Genomic DNA, 18,949 nt, shown 5'->3' on the forward strand with positions numbered 1-18,949 from the left:
AATACATGTATGTACAAACTTTTTTTTATTTCAAGAGTTATCATAATGAGGGTTACTGTTATATAAATATATAAAAATATGAAATTAATATGTTTAATTTATTCATTACAAATGTATATCCAAATGAACGTTTTTATCAATTTCATGAAAGAATCCTTCACACAATACTAATGAATAAGTCAACACACTGATAATGTTTTTGTGATCTATCACTTTTCAAAACATTTTCAGTATGTTAACATATTCATCATTATTGTGTATATGTCCAAAGTCTGGCGCATTATTTTACAAGGAATGAAAAATGTTTGCAAGGGTACTCACCCATGCTCACGTTACAGTATTCAATTATTAGTCTTGAGTAAGGTAAACATACAGTCATTTCTTCCTAGGTTTAGAGCATGCATGCAGCTAGTCTGACGATGTAGTTAATTTTATATAAACTCTATAAAAAAAAAATCAACGGAAACGATGCAAGTGTTTACCTAACCAAGAAATCGAAAATGGAAAAGAAAGAAGCCAAATTATGTGAATTCATTAAAGTTCCAGACCCCAAAGGCTCAAAACGGGGCACAAACAACTTATACCTTCCCGAAATTAGAAAAAAAAATTGGAAAATACGCTCAGGAGAATAAAGTTGCATTTTAGTTTTGAAATTGGGTTGCAGGTGTGTAAGAGTACCGTCCAAAAAAAATAAATATGAAAATGCATCTCACGTTTTCATGTTACTTTTAAAAGTTCATTTTTGGGAAGAGAGATGCGTAATGCGTAAAAACATTTTCCCGTCCTAAAGAATGCAAGTTTAATTTATTTGATTGATTTAAAGCATAGATCAATAGGTATTAATTATCGACCAACTAGCTTATTATAAATGAAAAAAAATTAACTACTGCTTAAGGGGAAGTAATAACTTAAGCCAGTAATATCACAACCGACAAAAAAAAATCTAAAACATTGAAATGCTGTGTAGCTTTATCATTGTAATTATCATTAAGATTGGATAATGTATTCATTGAAACATTGATGTCAAAACTACAATATAAAATCATTTACCACAATGTAGCATGAAAAAAGTCCATTTATCGCTTTAGTTTGCATTAGTTCGCAGCACAGCTCTTCTTACACACTGCACGGAATTTCATAGCACTCTGTAGATACAATACATGTATACTTAGAAAAAACGTGTAGACGTGTATACAACCACGAATTTTAAAAATCCCAATCCGCGTAGGTCCTTTATAGACGCTTATGAAACTAAAGCAAACGCAAAAGGAAATAAAAAAAAATTACAGCACGTTTAAACGCTGATAACAGTGATATCACAAAGGACCCCGAAAGGTCTCTGTGCAATTAAGTACAATCCATTGATCACTGTGTCTATACTGCGATCATGTACGTTACTTGAGTATGCTAACAGAGCTCCAGTGGCGCTGTTGGAGACCTACGGCGCTGTCGCTGCAATCCAGAAGCGACTCTTCCGTGATAAATGAAGATGCCGTTGCGTTGTTGCGCGGCCGCTGTAGGGGTTTCTGCTGGGCGCACATCTGCATTCTGCATTTTTTATGGACGCAACAGGATTACCTTTTGGACGCAGCCCGGTGCGACAGGGGTTAAACTCATTTGTAACAACAATTTTAACTAGTAAATTGGGGAAAAGAATTTTAATCGAATGGGAGTCGTATCTTATCTCAATGACGACAATGTTATTGGTATGATCCATGAAATACTGACGTAAACCAAATATATCTTTTATTTCACGCCCTGCTTGAACTTGCTGTATGCTTGTCTGTCTAATTCAAACACATTGATTTTGCTTTCCACACTGATGCATCAGAACATACCGGTATTTTACTCCTTCGCATAAAAACTTGATTTAAAATTCAACAGATCTTTAAAACTTCATTATAATAAATCGCTTTTGACACATGGGTGCTCATTCGTAAATTCAAACGATCAATATATATACCACGGTACATGTACATGTCATTGAATAAAGGTTAAATTTATCAGCTATTTTGTTTAACCTGGAATTCGAGATGGCGTGATAAGATGCACGAATATTAATGATAACAAAGGTGAGTATATATCGTTAAACCCTGTTTTTTAATTATACTGTAAGGTGTTCATTTTGATGAGAGAGAGAGAGAGAGAGAGAGAGAGAGAGAGAGAGAGAGACTCTCCTCACTTTATTCAATTTGAATATAGAAACATAAATACGCTTATCAAACTTTATTTTAAATGGACTTTTTGTAGATTGTTTTACGATGGTTAGCCACAAACGACTCTTGAAGTTAGTAGTATTGCTCATATTTCTATTTTCTATTATCAAAATTTACTGGACCATGATTAAACGCAAAGGGGATCAAAGTACTGATGTGATTGGAAGCAAATTAACGGTGATGTGTCAATATAATGACACAGGGGCAGTTTTCAATGCTTCAAAATTTAAGTTATCTCCCGTGCCAAAACATTCCCTGAAAAATGACACAACCGAAACAGTGTCTCCTGAGATTGCTGAATTCTTCACGAGACTAAACAAGACACTTTGTGAGGACTTCTCGGTGTTAATTCTGACACCAATACACAACAGTGAGAGAGATATAGAAAACTACGTGAATCTTATCAGAACGTTGAACTATCCTAAAAATAGACTCTCGGTTGTTTTGGGGGAGGATGGTAGCAACGATGGGACGTTTTTAAAAGCAGAGAATGCAGTAGACGTATTCAGATCCATCGGTCTGCGCAGGGCAGACGTCCTCCATTTTAACTTCACCGGTGGACTGGAAACAAACAGCTGGACGAAAGAACATTCTTACGTCAATCAATTTCAAAGAAGGAGCCATTTAGCAAGAGCCCGAAATTTGTTACTAATGTCTGCCTTGGGAGACGAGGATTACGTCCTGTGGATGGATTCCGATTTACGCAGCGTTCCTCCAGACTTGATACAACAGATGATATATGTAAACAAGGACGTTGTGACGGCTCGTGTCTGTTCAGAGAAAACAGTGGTCGTCTGCGAATTTACGATAAAAATTCTTGGCGGGAAACGGCGGAGTCTTTGCAAAGACAACGGAAACTTCCTCAGCAACAACTGGTTGTAGAGGGCTATGGAGCTTCGCTGAGAGTATATTTACCGCATTTACAGGGAGAGGGGAAAAGAGTAGTTTCGATAGATGGCGTGGGAGGATGTAGTTTAATGATCAAAGCAGAATGTCACCGAAAAGGTCTTTATTTCCCGGAAAAATTGTTCCAAAGACACATAGAAACTGAAGGACTTGCAAAAATGGCAAAACATATGGGATACGGTGTTTATGGTTTGCCATTTCTAAACGTTTTTCATTCGTAACAAATTACATCTAATAATTATATATAAACCAATTAAATACTAAAAAATTGATATTGTATTTGTTTGAACAATTTTATTGACGAAAACATTAAAACCTGACAGAACATCCATAAAGTTCAAAGCGCATGCCCACGTAGTTGTTAGCGTTACTGGACTTCCGGTTGAAGTCGACCACGTTTATTCTAACGAATCGAGCAACGATGGGTGGTTCAAGGGTTTGCAACTTAATAGTGTTTTGGTCAGTGTTGCCGCTGAAATACTGAAGAGAAGAAATATAATTAATTTGAAATGAAACCATATTGACTCATTTCGTTCTTAAAGTGAGCTTGATTGTTACATTGTCAGTGCCTCATAATAACTAATCCTTCCCCGTTTTACCTTTTTCTGACATTGCTCTTGATAGTCCGTCCACAGTAGACCGTCCTGAGAAAACTGTACGGTATAGTTTGTCACCCATACGTCACAACACGGTGCACCCTTTTCAATAAAACAGTTTTATTTATACAAAGTCATTTTCGAACATAAAATTTGTTCTCACAATAAACACTTTAATCAAAACACAATAAATTTAAAAGTACCATACAAATAATCAACAAGTATATTATGTACTTCATGAAACTCTCTGTGTCGTTTAGCGGCAACTTAACGCCATGGACGATTCTTACCTGAGTCGCCATCTTAGTGACGTGTTTCTTCTCACTAAGGTCTACCCGAATCTAGTCCTGTGACCTAGATTTGTCATTAGTGTACCACCCAGCTTGGCTGTTAATATTTTTTCTCAATCAAGCTTTGCTTATTAATAATCAACGAAAATTCCTCCAAAAATTCCGGATATCATTTATTTATTTTTTATTTTACAATCTTGCGCATGTGCATTACATTCACGCTAAATAACGAGAAACTCTTTATTTTATGTTTCCACAATATCACATTTGCATGGATAAACTCAGAGACGATAACACATATGCGTGTAAATTTTAATTGGAAATTTTTTTCTGTTCATCAAAGAAAATACGGGAGATAACTCTAACACAGTGCATTTACTATAAAAAAAAAATCCCGAGAGTTTCGAATGTCAACATGGTGTGTAAAAAACGTTGTTGATGAAATGTTGAATTCTGTAATTATATAGAATTAAACTTTTCGAAGAAAGGTATTTACAACTTCAAAATGGTTTGTTATGAACAATTTGACTGTTATTTTTAATGCAACTTATTATTTTTTTCCAAAATCGTTTTGGAGCGACTCTGCAAATATCTGCTACATTATGGGTAAATGGGAGGCATTTTAACTGTGGTGAAGGCTTTTCCCCACATAGACTTACATTATTTCAACTCAGCAGTGTAGTAAAATTAATAGCAATATTTTAGGCTTAAAGGTTGGTTATGCAAATGTCAACAATATATACGGTGTGGCGATGTATTTATTTCGTAAATATCCGATATCATATGGTATGTCAACCCGTGCACGCACGGGTCAAAATCTAGTAGATTAATATAATTGTGGAATCACGATAAGTATGTTAAGAATTTAACCAAATTACGACCAAATGGATGTTTATATTTTTCATAAGTTTACACAATAGTGTATGCTATATTGTTTATTGAATATTTAGGATAGTGAAGAGGTTATTATTATTAATTAAAGGCCTCATTTTACAAATGCTAATTGAAAAAAGGCAGTGTTGATTGAATGTCAAGGGAAATGTGTTTTTGTGTTGTAATATATTTTAAACAATGCATGAATAAAACAATTTTGTTCCGTAAATAATAATCATTCTTGGTTTTGTTATGGAAGGAGTGACGCTAACGTTCAAGAGGACTGATTTTTAATGACAGATGAATCTGATGTTGACTCCTAGGTGCAAACACAAGTGAATTATGTTTCAAAAATATCTATATTTTAAAAAATACATGTGCAGATCCAGAATTTTTTCCCCCAGAAAGCGGGCGGCGGGGGTGAGGGGGTCCGACGGTTATTTGATTTTGCCGGGGGGGGGGTCCTGAGGCATATAATTTTGTCAATTTTTAAAATCATTTTTAAAGAATTTTGTTTTGCAGGGGTGTGTGAACCCCCCTCCCCCTTGATCCGCGCATGATAATAACTCCGATTAAACATTTCTTGTTTGGACCTTTATCAGATAAACAGTCGAACGTCGTAATTGAATTTTGACCGAAGGGGGAGGGGGGGGATGCACCTACTAGGTAATATCCATCACTGCATTATAATCTCGTGATACACATAACCTGGAGACCGCGTCACACCGCAATATTGTTCATCCTGAGAAAGTAAAATACCAGTGAATCGCCTTGTTAGAGAGTGAAGGTTTGAATAGTTTGTTTACGTATCAGAAAAAATATGATTTGGGATAATTGTGTGAACAGATATATCTATAGATTTTATCAGAGAAATCGTCTTTTTTAGTTGTTAACACTAAGTAAACTGGTTTACGTGCACATACAAGTTTATTTCTGCGAGTTCAAGAAGTAGATCGCTGTACAATTGTTACAAATTGATAACAAAATGAATAATCGGTAAATTCTATTTCCAGACCTCGATTAAACACCCATCAAGGTGTCTGATTATGGACCGCCGTACTTGGGCCCAGGATGTGTTACGGTGTCATCTCTGTGATATCCCCGGCCCCCCTATGTACTGTGACATTTGTCACATACATCTGTGTAAAGCATGTGTGGGGGAACATCTATCCGATGAATCCAAAGATCACAGAGTAGTGCCATTTAAAAAGCGGGGCTTTGCTCCTGAATGTTTGAAACATTCCCCAAAATTATGTGAACTTTATTGTGAACATTGAAACATCCCTATATGTTTAGAGTGTGTTTCCTCTGGTGAACATCTAGGACACAAACAGGTTGAACTCTTGAAAAGTCTAGAAGCAAAGAAAGAAATGTTACAGACAGATTTACAAGAATTAGAAACATCAATTTTTTCAAAATACCAGGAAATTGCAATTAACATTCCAGTTCAAAAAGCTGAACTGAACAAAAACTCAAAGAAATTGACAGCAGCTATCGAAAAACATGGAAACATTTTGCACAGAGAAATAGACGTTGCTATTAATAAACTGAAATCTGACGTGGACGAAATGGAATCCAAACACCTGGATGCCATAAAAAAGCAGGAAAATGAAATTAAGCACACTCTTTCTGAAATCACACAGAGAATTGTTGATCTGGAGAAATTATTGAAATCCAATGATGTTAGCGTTTTCTCTACCTATAAATCCAGAAATGCTGAATTTAGCAGAATGCCACCTAAACTCACAGTTTCATTACCAAGATTCACTCCTCAGAAAATTAACAAAGAACAGATTTATGAGCAGATTGGATCTCTGACAGCATTATTCATCAAAACAGAAGAAAATGGATACACAATGGATTCTCCTGGTGCTGAATCGTCTTTCCTTGACAAACCGATCATTGAAGTACCACATATCATCACAGATATTGACACAGAGTATGAAAAAATTAATAATTTACGCAATGTGTCCTGTCTGAGTGATGATGAAGTGTGGACGAGTGGTAATGACAACATAATCAGACTCTACAACCTCCATGGTAAAATAGTGAAGTCAAACCAAACCAAGTCAGGGGAGAGGCCACAGGACATAGCAATGACACAGAGTGGTGAACTAGTTTATATTGATCTTAAGGACAGAGCTGTGAACATAGTGAAAAATACACAGATAACGACAGTGATCAAACTACAGGGGTGGATACCTCTCTATATCTGTAGTACCTCCTCTGGTAACCTTCTAGTTGTCATGGATAGTATTTATCAGAAACAAACAAAAGTTGTCTGTTATTTTGGCTCCTTAGAAAAGCTAACGATTCAATACGATGACAGAGGACGACCTCTCTATTCATATAATACTTTCACCAAATACGTCACCGAAAACAAGAACCTAGATATTTGTGTAGCTGACAGTAAAGCTCAAGTAGTAGTTGTGGTCAATGGGGCTGGGAAACTCCGATTTAGATACTTTTGTCGACCTTCCTCTTCTACCAAGAAATCATTTGATCCAGCCGGCATCACTACAGACAGCCAGAGTCGTATCTTAATTGCAGACTATAACAACAACTGTATCCACATATTGGATCAGGACGGACAATTCCTCTGCTTCATTGACAAATGTAGTTTACAGCATCCATGGGGTTTATGTGTTGACACCAGAAACAACCTCTTTGTGGCTGAAACCGTCACTTGCAAAGTAAAGAAAATAAAATTTTGCATGTAAGCAGTTTTGATAAATAAATAAGAAAATTATATTTCAATTAGGTTGCATGATTTAGACTGTCACTTTAGAAGTAGTGTTGACCTTCATATATTTAAATCAAAGAATAATGAATCATTCCTTGAGTATTATGAGGTGATCAAACAGGGTTGGGGTATTTAAATATCATAAACATATATCAAAAGTTTACTAGCTTGCTTCTAGCTTTGGGGCTGCTCTGAGGATATGTCAAAGACTCTTTTAAAAACGATGATAATTAGATAATATGATAACAATTCAAAACATCAGAAATAGTATTACGTGAACGAGGAGCAGCAACACACATTCACCACATCCGAGACCGAAGACTCGACAAAGTGGGTCAGTGAGTCATGATCTCGCTAGTAGTGAAATATGAGTCTAACAACTCTCGGACTGAGTTAAATAAAATGATGTGAAATCTTATTGAAGGTTTGATTCTCCCTGGGATCAGTGAAACAATGAAGACATTTTTGAGAAGTCCAGAAAGTTAATGACCTAGAGTATATTTCTGTTGTAAGAATTAGAGAAGCCATTTAAAGCAATTTAATGCAGAGTTCATTGACAGTGGCTAGTCAAGACAGTTGCACTGTAGTGGTTATTTGAGATTAAGAGAGCACCACTCAAAGTCATTTTGGAGAGATGAACTGGTAAAGAAAATCTAATAAAGGTGAATCAGAAACATGCATGTAAATACCAGAGATCTCTGTTATTTATGTCTTTGGATCAATAAATGAATAAAGTCATTGCACGAGTAATTGTTTATAAACTTGTAATAAATTCAAACATAGATATATCTGTTGATCTAATTAATAATAATTTTTTTCTTGGGTGCATATTTTAGCAATTTGTAACCCAGAATTGTATATGATTTTTTTTAAATTTTAATTTCTGCAATTTCACACTATACACTACAGCCAACGCGGATCCCGTATTTTCCCGCGACACCGTGATGGTGTTTTAATCCTTTCCGCGATACACCGTCGCGGTATTGTCATCGCGGTGATCGCGGGGCCACGATTTTACCGCGATGGTGTAAGACACCGTAACTTACGTGTTATCTGTATTAGGGATTAAACTAAGAAGGAGAAAACAAGCGCAGTTTTAATTATTGTTAGAATTTAGATATAAATATCATTAGAAGAAAAATTCATTATTTTCTTTGAATTGTTTTTAACAAAAACTTCTAGAAAACTATTGCTACATGTATTTTGTTAATGTTGTTCAAGAGTCCCAAACATAGCAATTTATTACGCAAATCATGCATATAAGTGTACTTGAAAATAAATAATATTTTATTTTAAAGTATTATTTTTTTGCATATTATGAGTTGAAAATATGCCACAGATTTAAAGAAGACAAATATTGCGCGATGTACTATTATAAAGTCGCTACCGTAGGCATCAACTCAACTTGACGAATGTATGTTTTCCCCTCAATCTGACTCTGATTTAAGTCATTAAATATTTTCCGGTCTCTCTCTCTCTCTCTTCGTTTTAAATAAATCAGATTATATGTTCATTTAGGACGATCGGTGCTTATTATAGTCTAGGCAACGGTATGATCCATCATGGAACAATTATCACCTTGCAAGACAAAGGTCACCTGAAGAAAATCCCGTTACACGGGTCCCGCGTCTAATGCCTTGAGCCATTTAAAAATGACAAAGTAGGTGTTAAAATTAGGTAACGCTTGCATATATCGGGCACTTCAGAGTATCGAGAGTAAAAGAACAACAGATTATGAATAACGGGACAGCAGTTTGACTTCGAGGGATCAAGGGTTTTGAGAGACCAAGAGAGTCGATAATCTAGTTGGTAATATTGAGGGTGGGGGATATGGACCGGAGACTCACTTAGAGCGAAAAAATTCATAATTCAGACAGGTACATTGACAATCAGTCATCCCTATGTTTACGGGTGTGTAACTATTACATAACACTTCCTGACCATCGCAGCACCGGTGCTCTGTCCACGTGCCGTGAAGAAATTTATTGAATGCTGAGACTCTCCCCCCCCCTCTCTCATTTCAAATAACTAATATTTTATGTGAACTGCTAAAGTAGAACATGTAGCCGTAACGGTATTCTGATTGAGATGCACATATTAGCACATGTTTCCGTAACGGGCGTTTTCAGAAATATCATACCAGGGACGTATATATAAAAGTCCCTGATCATACGCGCCTTCTAACTTTACTGCATGAAGATAGAATAAAGTCTGATTCAGACAGGTATATAGAAAATCACAAGTACGACATAATTAATAGAAAAGCTATCCCTGTGTTTACGGGTGTGTATAACTATTACATAACACTTCCTGTCTGTGACAGCACCCGTGCTCTGACCACGTGCCATGAGAAATCTTATCGAATGTTGAGACAACTCTCTCTCTCTCTCTCCCCACAATCAAAATATATAAATTTCTAAGAAAATTGAAAACTTTCTTAATTTTAACAAGGCTAGAGGAATAAATAATATACCACATATCGCGTAAATATTTTTTTTTTTTACTAATGCACAAAACACACATCTTTGTTCATATGATTCCCATAATGATTCAAAACTTACATTCATTCAAACAATCACATATTTACTTTTTTAAAAAGTACAAATACTAGATGTGTATATAAAATTTACTTTAATTGTGTTCTCAATTACTCTCTCCATTCCTGATTAACCCTGATTATAGTCTGTTCGTTAATTGTATTTCAATCGAGTATAAAGTATATCATTAAAAGGTAATTTTATGGATGTATTTTGTAAATACTGTGTTATGAATACGCAGAATAATTGTCTTAAATTCAAATTGAAAAACTAATTTTCATTTGTTTGAAATTAACTCATTCTATCAAGAAAATTTTGCTGTTTGAAAGAACAGACTATATAGTTCTATTTAGCGGACCCCAAGTCACACTAATTGCTGCAGGTCACCCACCCTGACGGCAACCACCGAAATTCTATATACACATACTGTATACGTAATGTTACGCAATTCACCTTCCTCTGTTGGTCAACTGACACTGCGAAATTTTATTAACATGTGATGGATACCCCAGAATAAATGATCATTCATATTTTTAAAATCCCGGGTTTTGAACAAACATAAATATTGGGCGACCCACTGAACATCATACTTTTGCTAGATCGGATAGGAAAGTCAATTTTTAAATACACACGATTTTAACATTAGCGTTTTCGTAAATTGATTTGACCTTTTTTTTTAAACGTTTGATAAACAAGTTATACAACTTATATTAATATCTTTCTGTAACAAACGAGTATGGTATAGATGTACTTCGTTTATTGTTGATATTATTATTATGGTGACGCTCCTACAAAACATAATACACATATAAACTTCACAATCATAAAGCATCACAATTGATTCAATTACTATAATGACACATATGTTCAATTACGAAATATTGTTTTTCTAATTATCTTATATTTAATAAATGATGGTCATAAAAAGAAATAACCCTATTACAATATTGAATATGCAATGTTGCAGATTAAAAATATACTCTGACAATATGTAAATGCCATAGTCAATAATTTCTCAAGTACACATGTACCTACCCTAAATAAGGGTGAAAGGAACTGTATTACATGTACTGGTAGATAATATCTGAAACAAACCATTTAGACATGTAACTATGCAAAATATGCATGTCTATAATTGTATAAAAATATATGTAAAATCAATATCACTGTACCCTTTTCAAACATTAGTCTGTATTCAAATCATGAGTACAATTCACTGTGAAACCTTTAAACTTTGTAAACTTTCTTGATAATTTCAACATATACTCTCATCTGTGATACAATGATTACTTTGATATAATTACTGATAAAAAAACTAACTTTACTTCAATACAATATAGTAGCAGTACAATTATTTTACTTACAAAAGTTTTCTCAACTCACAACTGGCCTCAGCAATGGTCACAAACAAAATGGCTATTGTCCGAAATTTATAATCTCTATGATAATTGAAAATCTAACAAAATCAATTTCTTTATAAAATTGCTTTCAAGAAAAACTATTAATATCCATACACTATACGAAAAGTACCTTACATTATCATTATCAAAATAATACTAATTCACATATGTGTTCAAAATGTTCAAACCATTTTCCTATAGATTAACTAACAATATTATGATGTAATAAAAAAAACACATCTTGTTACATAAGCATCCGTAGCCTACTGGATAAGACAGTGGTCATCACTTCCAGCGGCCAGGGTTCAATCCCCAGTGGAACCTCTATTTTTTTATTTGAATTTTTAAACTTATATATAAAATATGTATTAAAAAAAATATAAGATATACAATTCTTCATCTCACATATTCCCCCACTTTGTTATTGCTGCCCTCAGCAATGGAACAAATTTTGTTATAAAACAGGATGAATACATTATGAGGTGAGAAAAAAAAATTTCCAGTCAGTCATAAAAAAATTCATTCATATGAACAGTTTATACAGCATGAAAGTAATACACAATTAATACTGTTTCCACGCTTCATTCAACTTTGTTGCCAATGCAGTTCCTAAGTTAACAACTGCATCACTAAGTTCTTGAAAGTTTTTGTTTTGAATCACAGTCCTTTGTACAGACACAGTAGATTTAGGAAGACGATTCGGATTTGAATGTTTTCCAGCGGTAGCTCGCGTGGAACGTCTTGGCAGAACAGTTGGCTGTTCTGTATCACTTGCTGTATTTACTGTTTCTTCTTCGATATCTTCATTTTGGTCGCAATGCATCACCTTGAAATAGGAATCTTCCTCATCGGAGTCATCAGAATTTGTAACTGGAATTTCCACATCTGGTTCCTCTGTAATAATTTCACCGGTGTTAAGAATTTCTCTTCTGTTCACATTTTTCACTGGTCCTGAACCATCTGCTAACTGAATAGAATATACGTTATCACTTAATGCACTAATGACTTTATAAGGAGTGGGGTCCCACACATCTTGAATCTTATTTCTTCCTTGCACACGATTTCGGGTTAAAACTCGGGTTCCTACAGGAATAACACTTTCTTTTGCACTTTTATTATAATGTTCTTGTCTTCTCTCTGCATTTTCCTCTAAATTTTTCCGTGCGTGATTAAATGCAATTCCAAGTTTCTCTTTATGGTTGGAAAGGTACTTATCGATGCTGTCTGGGTCTGGAGTAGATATTCCTAACAAATGGTCAATGGGTAACACTGGTTCACGACCAAACATGAGAAAATATGGCGTATATCCAGTTGACGAATGAATTGTTGAATTGTAAATGTACACTAATTCTGGTAGATGTTCCGTCCATTTCCGTTTCTGTTCTGGTGATAAGGTCTTTAACAAATTATGCATAGTTCTGTTATATCTTTCAACTTGTCCGTTTCCTTCCGGATGATATGGGGTGGTTCTACTTTTGGAAACATGATACATATCACAAAGTTCTTTGACGATGGAACTCTCAAAGTTTCTCCCTTGATCACTGTGAATTCTCCTTGGTATGCCATAATGGAAAAACCACTCTTTGATAAGAACTTTTGCCACTGTCAGTGCTTTTTGGTCTTTCGTCGGAACAGCTTGTGTGAACTTACTAAAAATGTCTGTCATGACAAGCACATTCTCTCTGATCTGTGAATCCATGATACCATCTATGAATTTATCTGTCACAACTTTGTCCATGGTTTTCATATCACAACCCTCTTTCTTCGCAATCAATGACGCTAATTTCATGAGAGCCAGAGAATATGTTTCTAATGTTTCACCATCGTTCTGTTTTCTCTCGTAAAATTTATGACGAAGTTGAGTTACAGTATCTTGCACTTTATAAGTGTCTTCAATGATTTTAAGAATATCCTCTGGAGTTTTCTTCAGTTCTGCTGGTCTTAGACGAACTTCTGTTTTAGCAGATCCAATGAGGTGGTCATTGATGAATTCAATTTTTCCTTCTGTTGATGGAATACTCAGTAAATGTTCTCTCATATCCATTAGCCAATCGTCCACATCCGGATCACTGTCATTTTCAGGTCTTCCTGCAAACTTACTCAGTTTTCGTTCAGATTTGATGTATACGGTAGGCTGTTTCTGCTTCAGTTGACTTTGGGCAAGCTCCATAAGTGTAAACTTCTCTTTCATTTTCTTAAACTCGGCCTCAATTGCAGGATCCATCGCTGATTTCACAAACACTATAAACTATAGTAACGAAATGTTCCTCGACGTCACCAAATCTCTATCCTGATTCGATGTCCCAGCTCTTCATAAAATGTTGTAAGTTCCTCTCCTCAACATCAGTGAAGAAGTCTGGTGAGTCATCATCGAAATCCCACTTCTGACACCATTGTAACAAACTAGTATGGTATAGATGTACTTCGTTTATTGTTGATATTATTATTATGGTGACGCTCCTACAAAACATAATACACATATAAACTTCACAATCATAAAGCATCACAATTGATTCAATTACTATAATGACACATATGTTCAATTACGAAATATTGTTTTTCTAATTATCTTATATTTAATAAATGATGGTCATAAAAAGAAATAACCCTATTACAATATTGAATATGCAATGTTGCAGATTAAAAATATACTCTGACAATATGTAAATGCCATAGTCAATAATTTCTCAAGTACACATGTACCTACCCTAAATAAGGGTGAAAGGAACTGTATTACATGTACTGGTAGATAATATCTGAAACAAACCATTTAGACATGTAACTATGCAAAATATGCATGTCTATAATTGTATAAAAATATATGTAAAATCAATATCACTGTACCCTTTTCAAACATTAGTCTGTATTCAAATCATGAGTACAATTCACTGTGAAACCTTTAAACTTTGTAAACTTTCTTGATAATTTCAACATATACTCTCATCTGTGATACAATGATTACTTTGATATAATTACTGATAAAAAAAACTAACTTTACTTCAATACAATATAGTAGCAGTACAATTATTTTACTTACAAAAGTTTTCTCAACTCACAACTGGCCTCAGCAATGGTCACAAACAAAATGGCTATTGTCCGAAATTTATAATCTCTATGATAATTGAAAATCTAACAAAATCAATTTCTTTATAAAATTGCTTTCAAGAAAAACTATTAATATCCATACACTATACGAAAAGTACCTTACATTATCATTATCAAAATAATACTAATTCACATATGTGTTCAAAATGTTCAAACCATTTTCCTATAGATTAACTAACAATATTATGATGTAATAAAAAACACATCTTGTTACATAAGCATCCGTAGCCTACTGGATAAGACAGTGGTCATCACTTCCAGCGGCCAGGGTTCAATCCCCAGTGGAACCTCTATTTTTTTATTTGAATTTTTAAACTTATATATAAAATATGTATTAAAAAAAATATAAGATATACAATTCTTCATCTCACATTTCGTTGGCACGGATGTTAGCGCGAGGGGGTCATCGATGTGGGAGAAAGCCGGAATGCTCAGAGAAAACCCACGTGTCCAAGCGGGCAACCAGCATATCTATTCAACTAATGTCGATCACGGGGATAGAACTCGGGTCGCAGCGGTGATGAGCGAGTGCACTTAAAAACATTTTATATATCTACATGTATTTTGTTATTCATTAAACGAATTCTTTAAATGTATTTAAGAGAAATGACCAAGTGTAAGGTATGTTTTAAAGATAAAATTTAAATATGAAAGATTGTAAATGAAACGCTAATTCGTATTACTTTCTCGAGGCGAAATAAGATATTTTGGTGAAGTGTTTATTACCGGGTATATAATTATCAATCAAATTCATTGATAACCAAGAATTGTCAGCGATGAATGTGCCAAGATTAATTTATATGTAACGCCATAGAGTATACAAAATAGTGTACAAAAGTCTGTATTAGCATAATTACACCTTCCTTTTATTTCTCTCACTTTTTATTAAATAATAATCAATTGTAACAATCAACTACTTTTATAAAATAAAGGAATATGAATTAATATTCATTAATTCTCTCAATCATATTTCCCGTATGAGAAGAAATTGGGGGAGGTAACTCGCGTTAAAAAACAAGAATAGTTTTCACCTGGGACTGGTTCCACAGTACCGCGACGGTGTGGCCAAGGTGAGAAGCTGTACCGCGAGGGTGCGCGGTTTTACCTGAGTTACCTGTGCTAAACCGCGATCAATTTCACACCACGAGGACTCGCGGTAAATACGCAAACCGCGTTGGCCGTAGTGTAGCTTATCTATTTAGGTATATACAACAATATAAATGCATGTTACCGATTAATTCACATTTAAAACATACTGTAAAATATTTGGGAGGAAGGCACCAGAAGAAAATATTCTTATACTGTATGTTTCAAACAAGAAAATATGAGACAGTATGAATTTGTTATGAATGAACGTTATGAATTTTAATTAATCATGTTTGATATGATGTATAGTGAGATGCATTATTGTTATAATGATCCATTTTAATATGTATCATGATATTGTTAATTATAGGAATGATTGTATAAATATATTTTCTTTCATTGCTATTGTGTTTGATATGAACAACTTACAAATAACGTGTGCTTTTTTTTTCTACCTTTCTGTGTTTTATTTGCATTTCTACACTCTTAATTTGAATTTGATGATGTACATGTACTCCGAGTCTTTATTTTTTTTCTATGTTATGTTACCCTGTGTATGCATTACATAATGACTTGACAAGAGAAATGTTCAGACAAAACTCTTTGTTTAACTATGGCTGTTTATTGAGCTTTCGTTGATAAATAAAAATGCTTTTTGAGCATTTTGTTGATACTTTTGTTAGTGATGCCAAGGAAAGACAACTGTTTCATGATGGTTTATCAGTTGAATGGAATTTTGTTTTAAAGCATGCACTTTTCTACATACATAAGTTATTATTAGTCTATGTGTACATGTCTCCAATACTTTAGTGTGGTAAAGTAATGCATGGATTGTTTACAAATCAACAATGTAGCAAAATCTGCAGATCATGGAAGACATCAGCAATGCAAAAAAAAAAATCGAATGTGTTTACCTACTTATATAAACAGTGCAAAAGGTCTAAGACTTATGAATGCATAAATGAATAAATAAATATGATTTGTTCACATGGGCAACATTCAAGAAATATTCATCACTTTCTTTCAAACCCGATGGTGGTTAGGACTACAACAAACTTCCTACACCGCTGACTATCTGTTGGGTTTGTGTCTCCACCGTTCTTTTCCATGATGTTCCTGACCTCCCTCTCTGTCTCCTTATCTCTTGCTGGGTTTCATGGCAGTGTTGTTCTTGTTGTTGACTGGATGTCTTTTCCGAGCATCTGCGCTATTCATCTCCTCCATTGTTGCCTGTTAATGGTGGTGCCCATTTCTTCCTGATGACATCTATCAGGCACGTAGCATCTCGTTTTTGAGAGGTTTTTTTTCTTTGGGGGGGGGGGGTAGGGTCTTGATAAGCAACAACAACAAAATAAGACAACTTCTCAAAATCATAAAAATCATAGAGGGAGGGAGGGAGGGGGGGGGGGGAGGCAGAGCATAGCGTACATATAACTTCATATAACATAGATTTTACTGTTAATTTTCTCTCTTTCATTTCCATTTTTATATGCGCCTAAAAAAGTTGGGGGGGGGGCAATCTCATTTAATTTACTTTTTCATATGTAAATTTTAAAAAAAATATTTGCAGCGAGAAAAAGTGTGGTGCCCCCACTCCCGATGCTACGTGACAGTCTACTCTGTTACTCAGCAGGTCTTTATTGGAGGTAAATAAATACAAAATAATTGCATGCTAAAATAAATGGTTTATGAAAATTAATAAGTGAGAAAAAAAACCCGGAACAATTCTCCACTCCAAGAGAAGATATTAAAGTGTTATTTATGCATTATGTAAGAACACGTATGCACATTAAGTTAGTTAAGATTATTTAGTAGTTAAAACTCCAATATATAGTAGCAGCATGTAGGCCCTTATAGGTGAGGTTTTAGGCGATGACGTAATGGATAGGGCCTCCTAGAGGGTATTTTAAGCACAGTGCATTTATAGAGGTCGTTTCTGATTGGCTGTTTTAGAGAAGTTGAATTATAGAGGTGATTTTTCATCACTATTTTTAGAAAAGGTAGCAATATGGAGGTCGTGTTTTCATTGGAGGATTGAATATAGAGGTGGTGACGTAGTTACTATTGAGGCCATATAGAGGGGTACTTTTTAGAACAGTAAATTTATAGAGTGTTTTCATTGGAGGATTGAATATAGAGGTGATGACGTAGTTACTATTGAGGCCATATAGAGGGGTACTTTTTAGAACAGTAACATAGCTATTTATAGAAAAGGTTCTGTACAGAGCTTGTTTGTCATTCTTAGCATAGAAGCATATTCATTATAGAGTTAATTACTATACCAGATAATGAGCATGCGCAAAAAAAAAAATGATTTTTAGTTATTCATTTCTGTAAAAACAATCATTTCATAATGGATTGTCAAAGAGTGCAGTACAAATGGAAAATTATAGCATGGAGTGCATTGAAAAAAGATGACAAAAATCCCAAAACGTGGACATTGAATGAGAGTCGTTGGTTTGACAATAAGACAGTTTGTATAAAAGATTTTAGAGAAGTGACCCGAAACGGCTACGATTTTGCTGACAGCTGGGGAACTAAAGAAATTTTATTAAAACGTAGAGTTAAGCCCCAGTGAGCGCCTGATATGAAACACGATGAATGCAAGACAGACAAAGTTATCAATGAAAAAAGTTCAGTTTAACGATAACGTTCACACTCTGTTAGTTCCATACGAAGATAGGAAAGGTGAATGGATGAATTATGCCATTGATAGAGCCCATTTTAGGAGAAGAATTCAACAGACAGAGATGATTTTGTTGCCTATATTGAATAAGAAAATAAAATTATTGGAGTGTAACCAAGCATAGCCCAGGTGAAAAAAAAATGCAAAGGTAGAGATTGTTTTATTTAAAAGTGCTGACATTGCACAACATGTTGAAAACAAAATATTGTTTAACATGGTGAAAGTAGATATTGCACAACGATGGTGAAAGCATATAAAAAAATTGATTTTGCAGAAAAACAGTATGTAAGGGGGCTAAATTAAGTATATGATATAATTTTTAACAAAGGAAAAAATGTTATATTACATTGTGTTATGAAAAGTCACCAGAATCAGATGGGTTTTTTGCAATGTCCACGTTGCAATCCAAATGACTTTATTAACTATTAGTTTGTGAAAACCCTTCGTGTTCAGTGATAGATTTATGTAATTATATTTGTTACTTATGTATGTAATATGCTATAAGTTTTTT

At 34.4% G+C, this 18,949-nt stretch overlaps 1 protein-coding gene and 1 pseudogene across 1 annotated transcript in view; both read left to right on the plus strand.

Moving 5' to 3' along the window:
- Positions 1-18,949, plus strand: part of LOC128185174 (uncharacterized) — a 45,888-nt gene that overhangs the window by 2,066 nt on the left and 24,873 nt on the right. Inside the window, exons 3-4 of the mRNA XM_052854839.1 lie at positions 6,178-7,562; positions 13,914-13,920. Of these exons, the coding sequence (XP_052710799.1) occupies positions 6,178-7,562; positions 13,914-13,920 (1,392 nt within the window). The remainder of the gene's footprint in view (positions 1-6,177; positions 7,563-13,913; positions 13,921-18,949) is intronic.
- On the plus strand, positions 1,973-3,396 carry LOC128184058 (uncharacterized; annotated as a pseudogene).

Source organism: Crassostrea angulata, chromosome 5 (genome assembly GCF_025612915.1).
Source record: "Crassostrea angulata isolate pt1a10 chromosome 5, ASM2561291v2, whole genome shotgun sequence".
Classification (NCBI taxonomy): domain Eukaryota; kingdom Metazoa; phylum Mollusca; class Bivalvia; order Ostreida; family Ostreidae; genus Magallana; species Magallana angulata.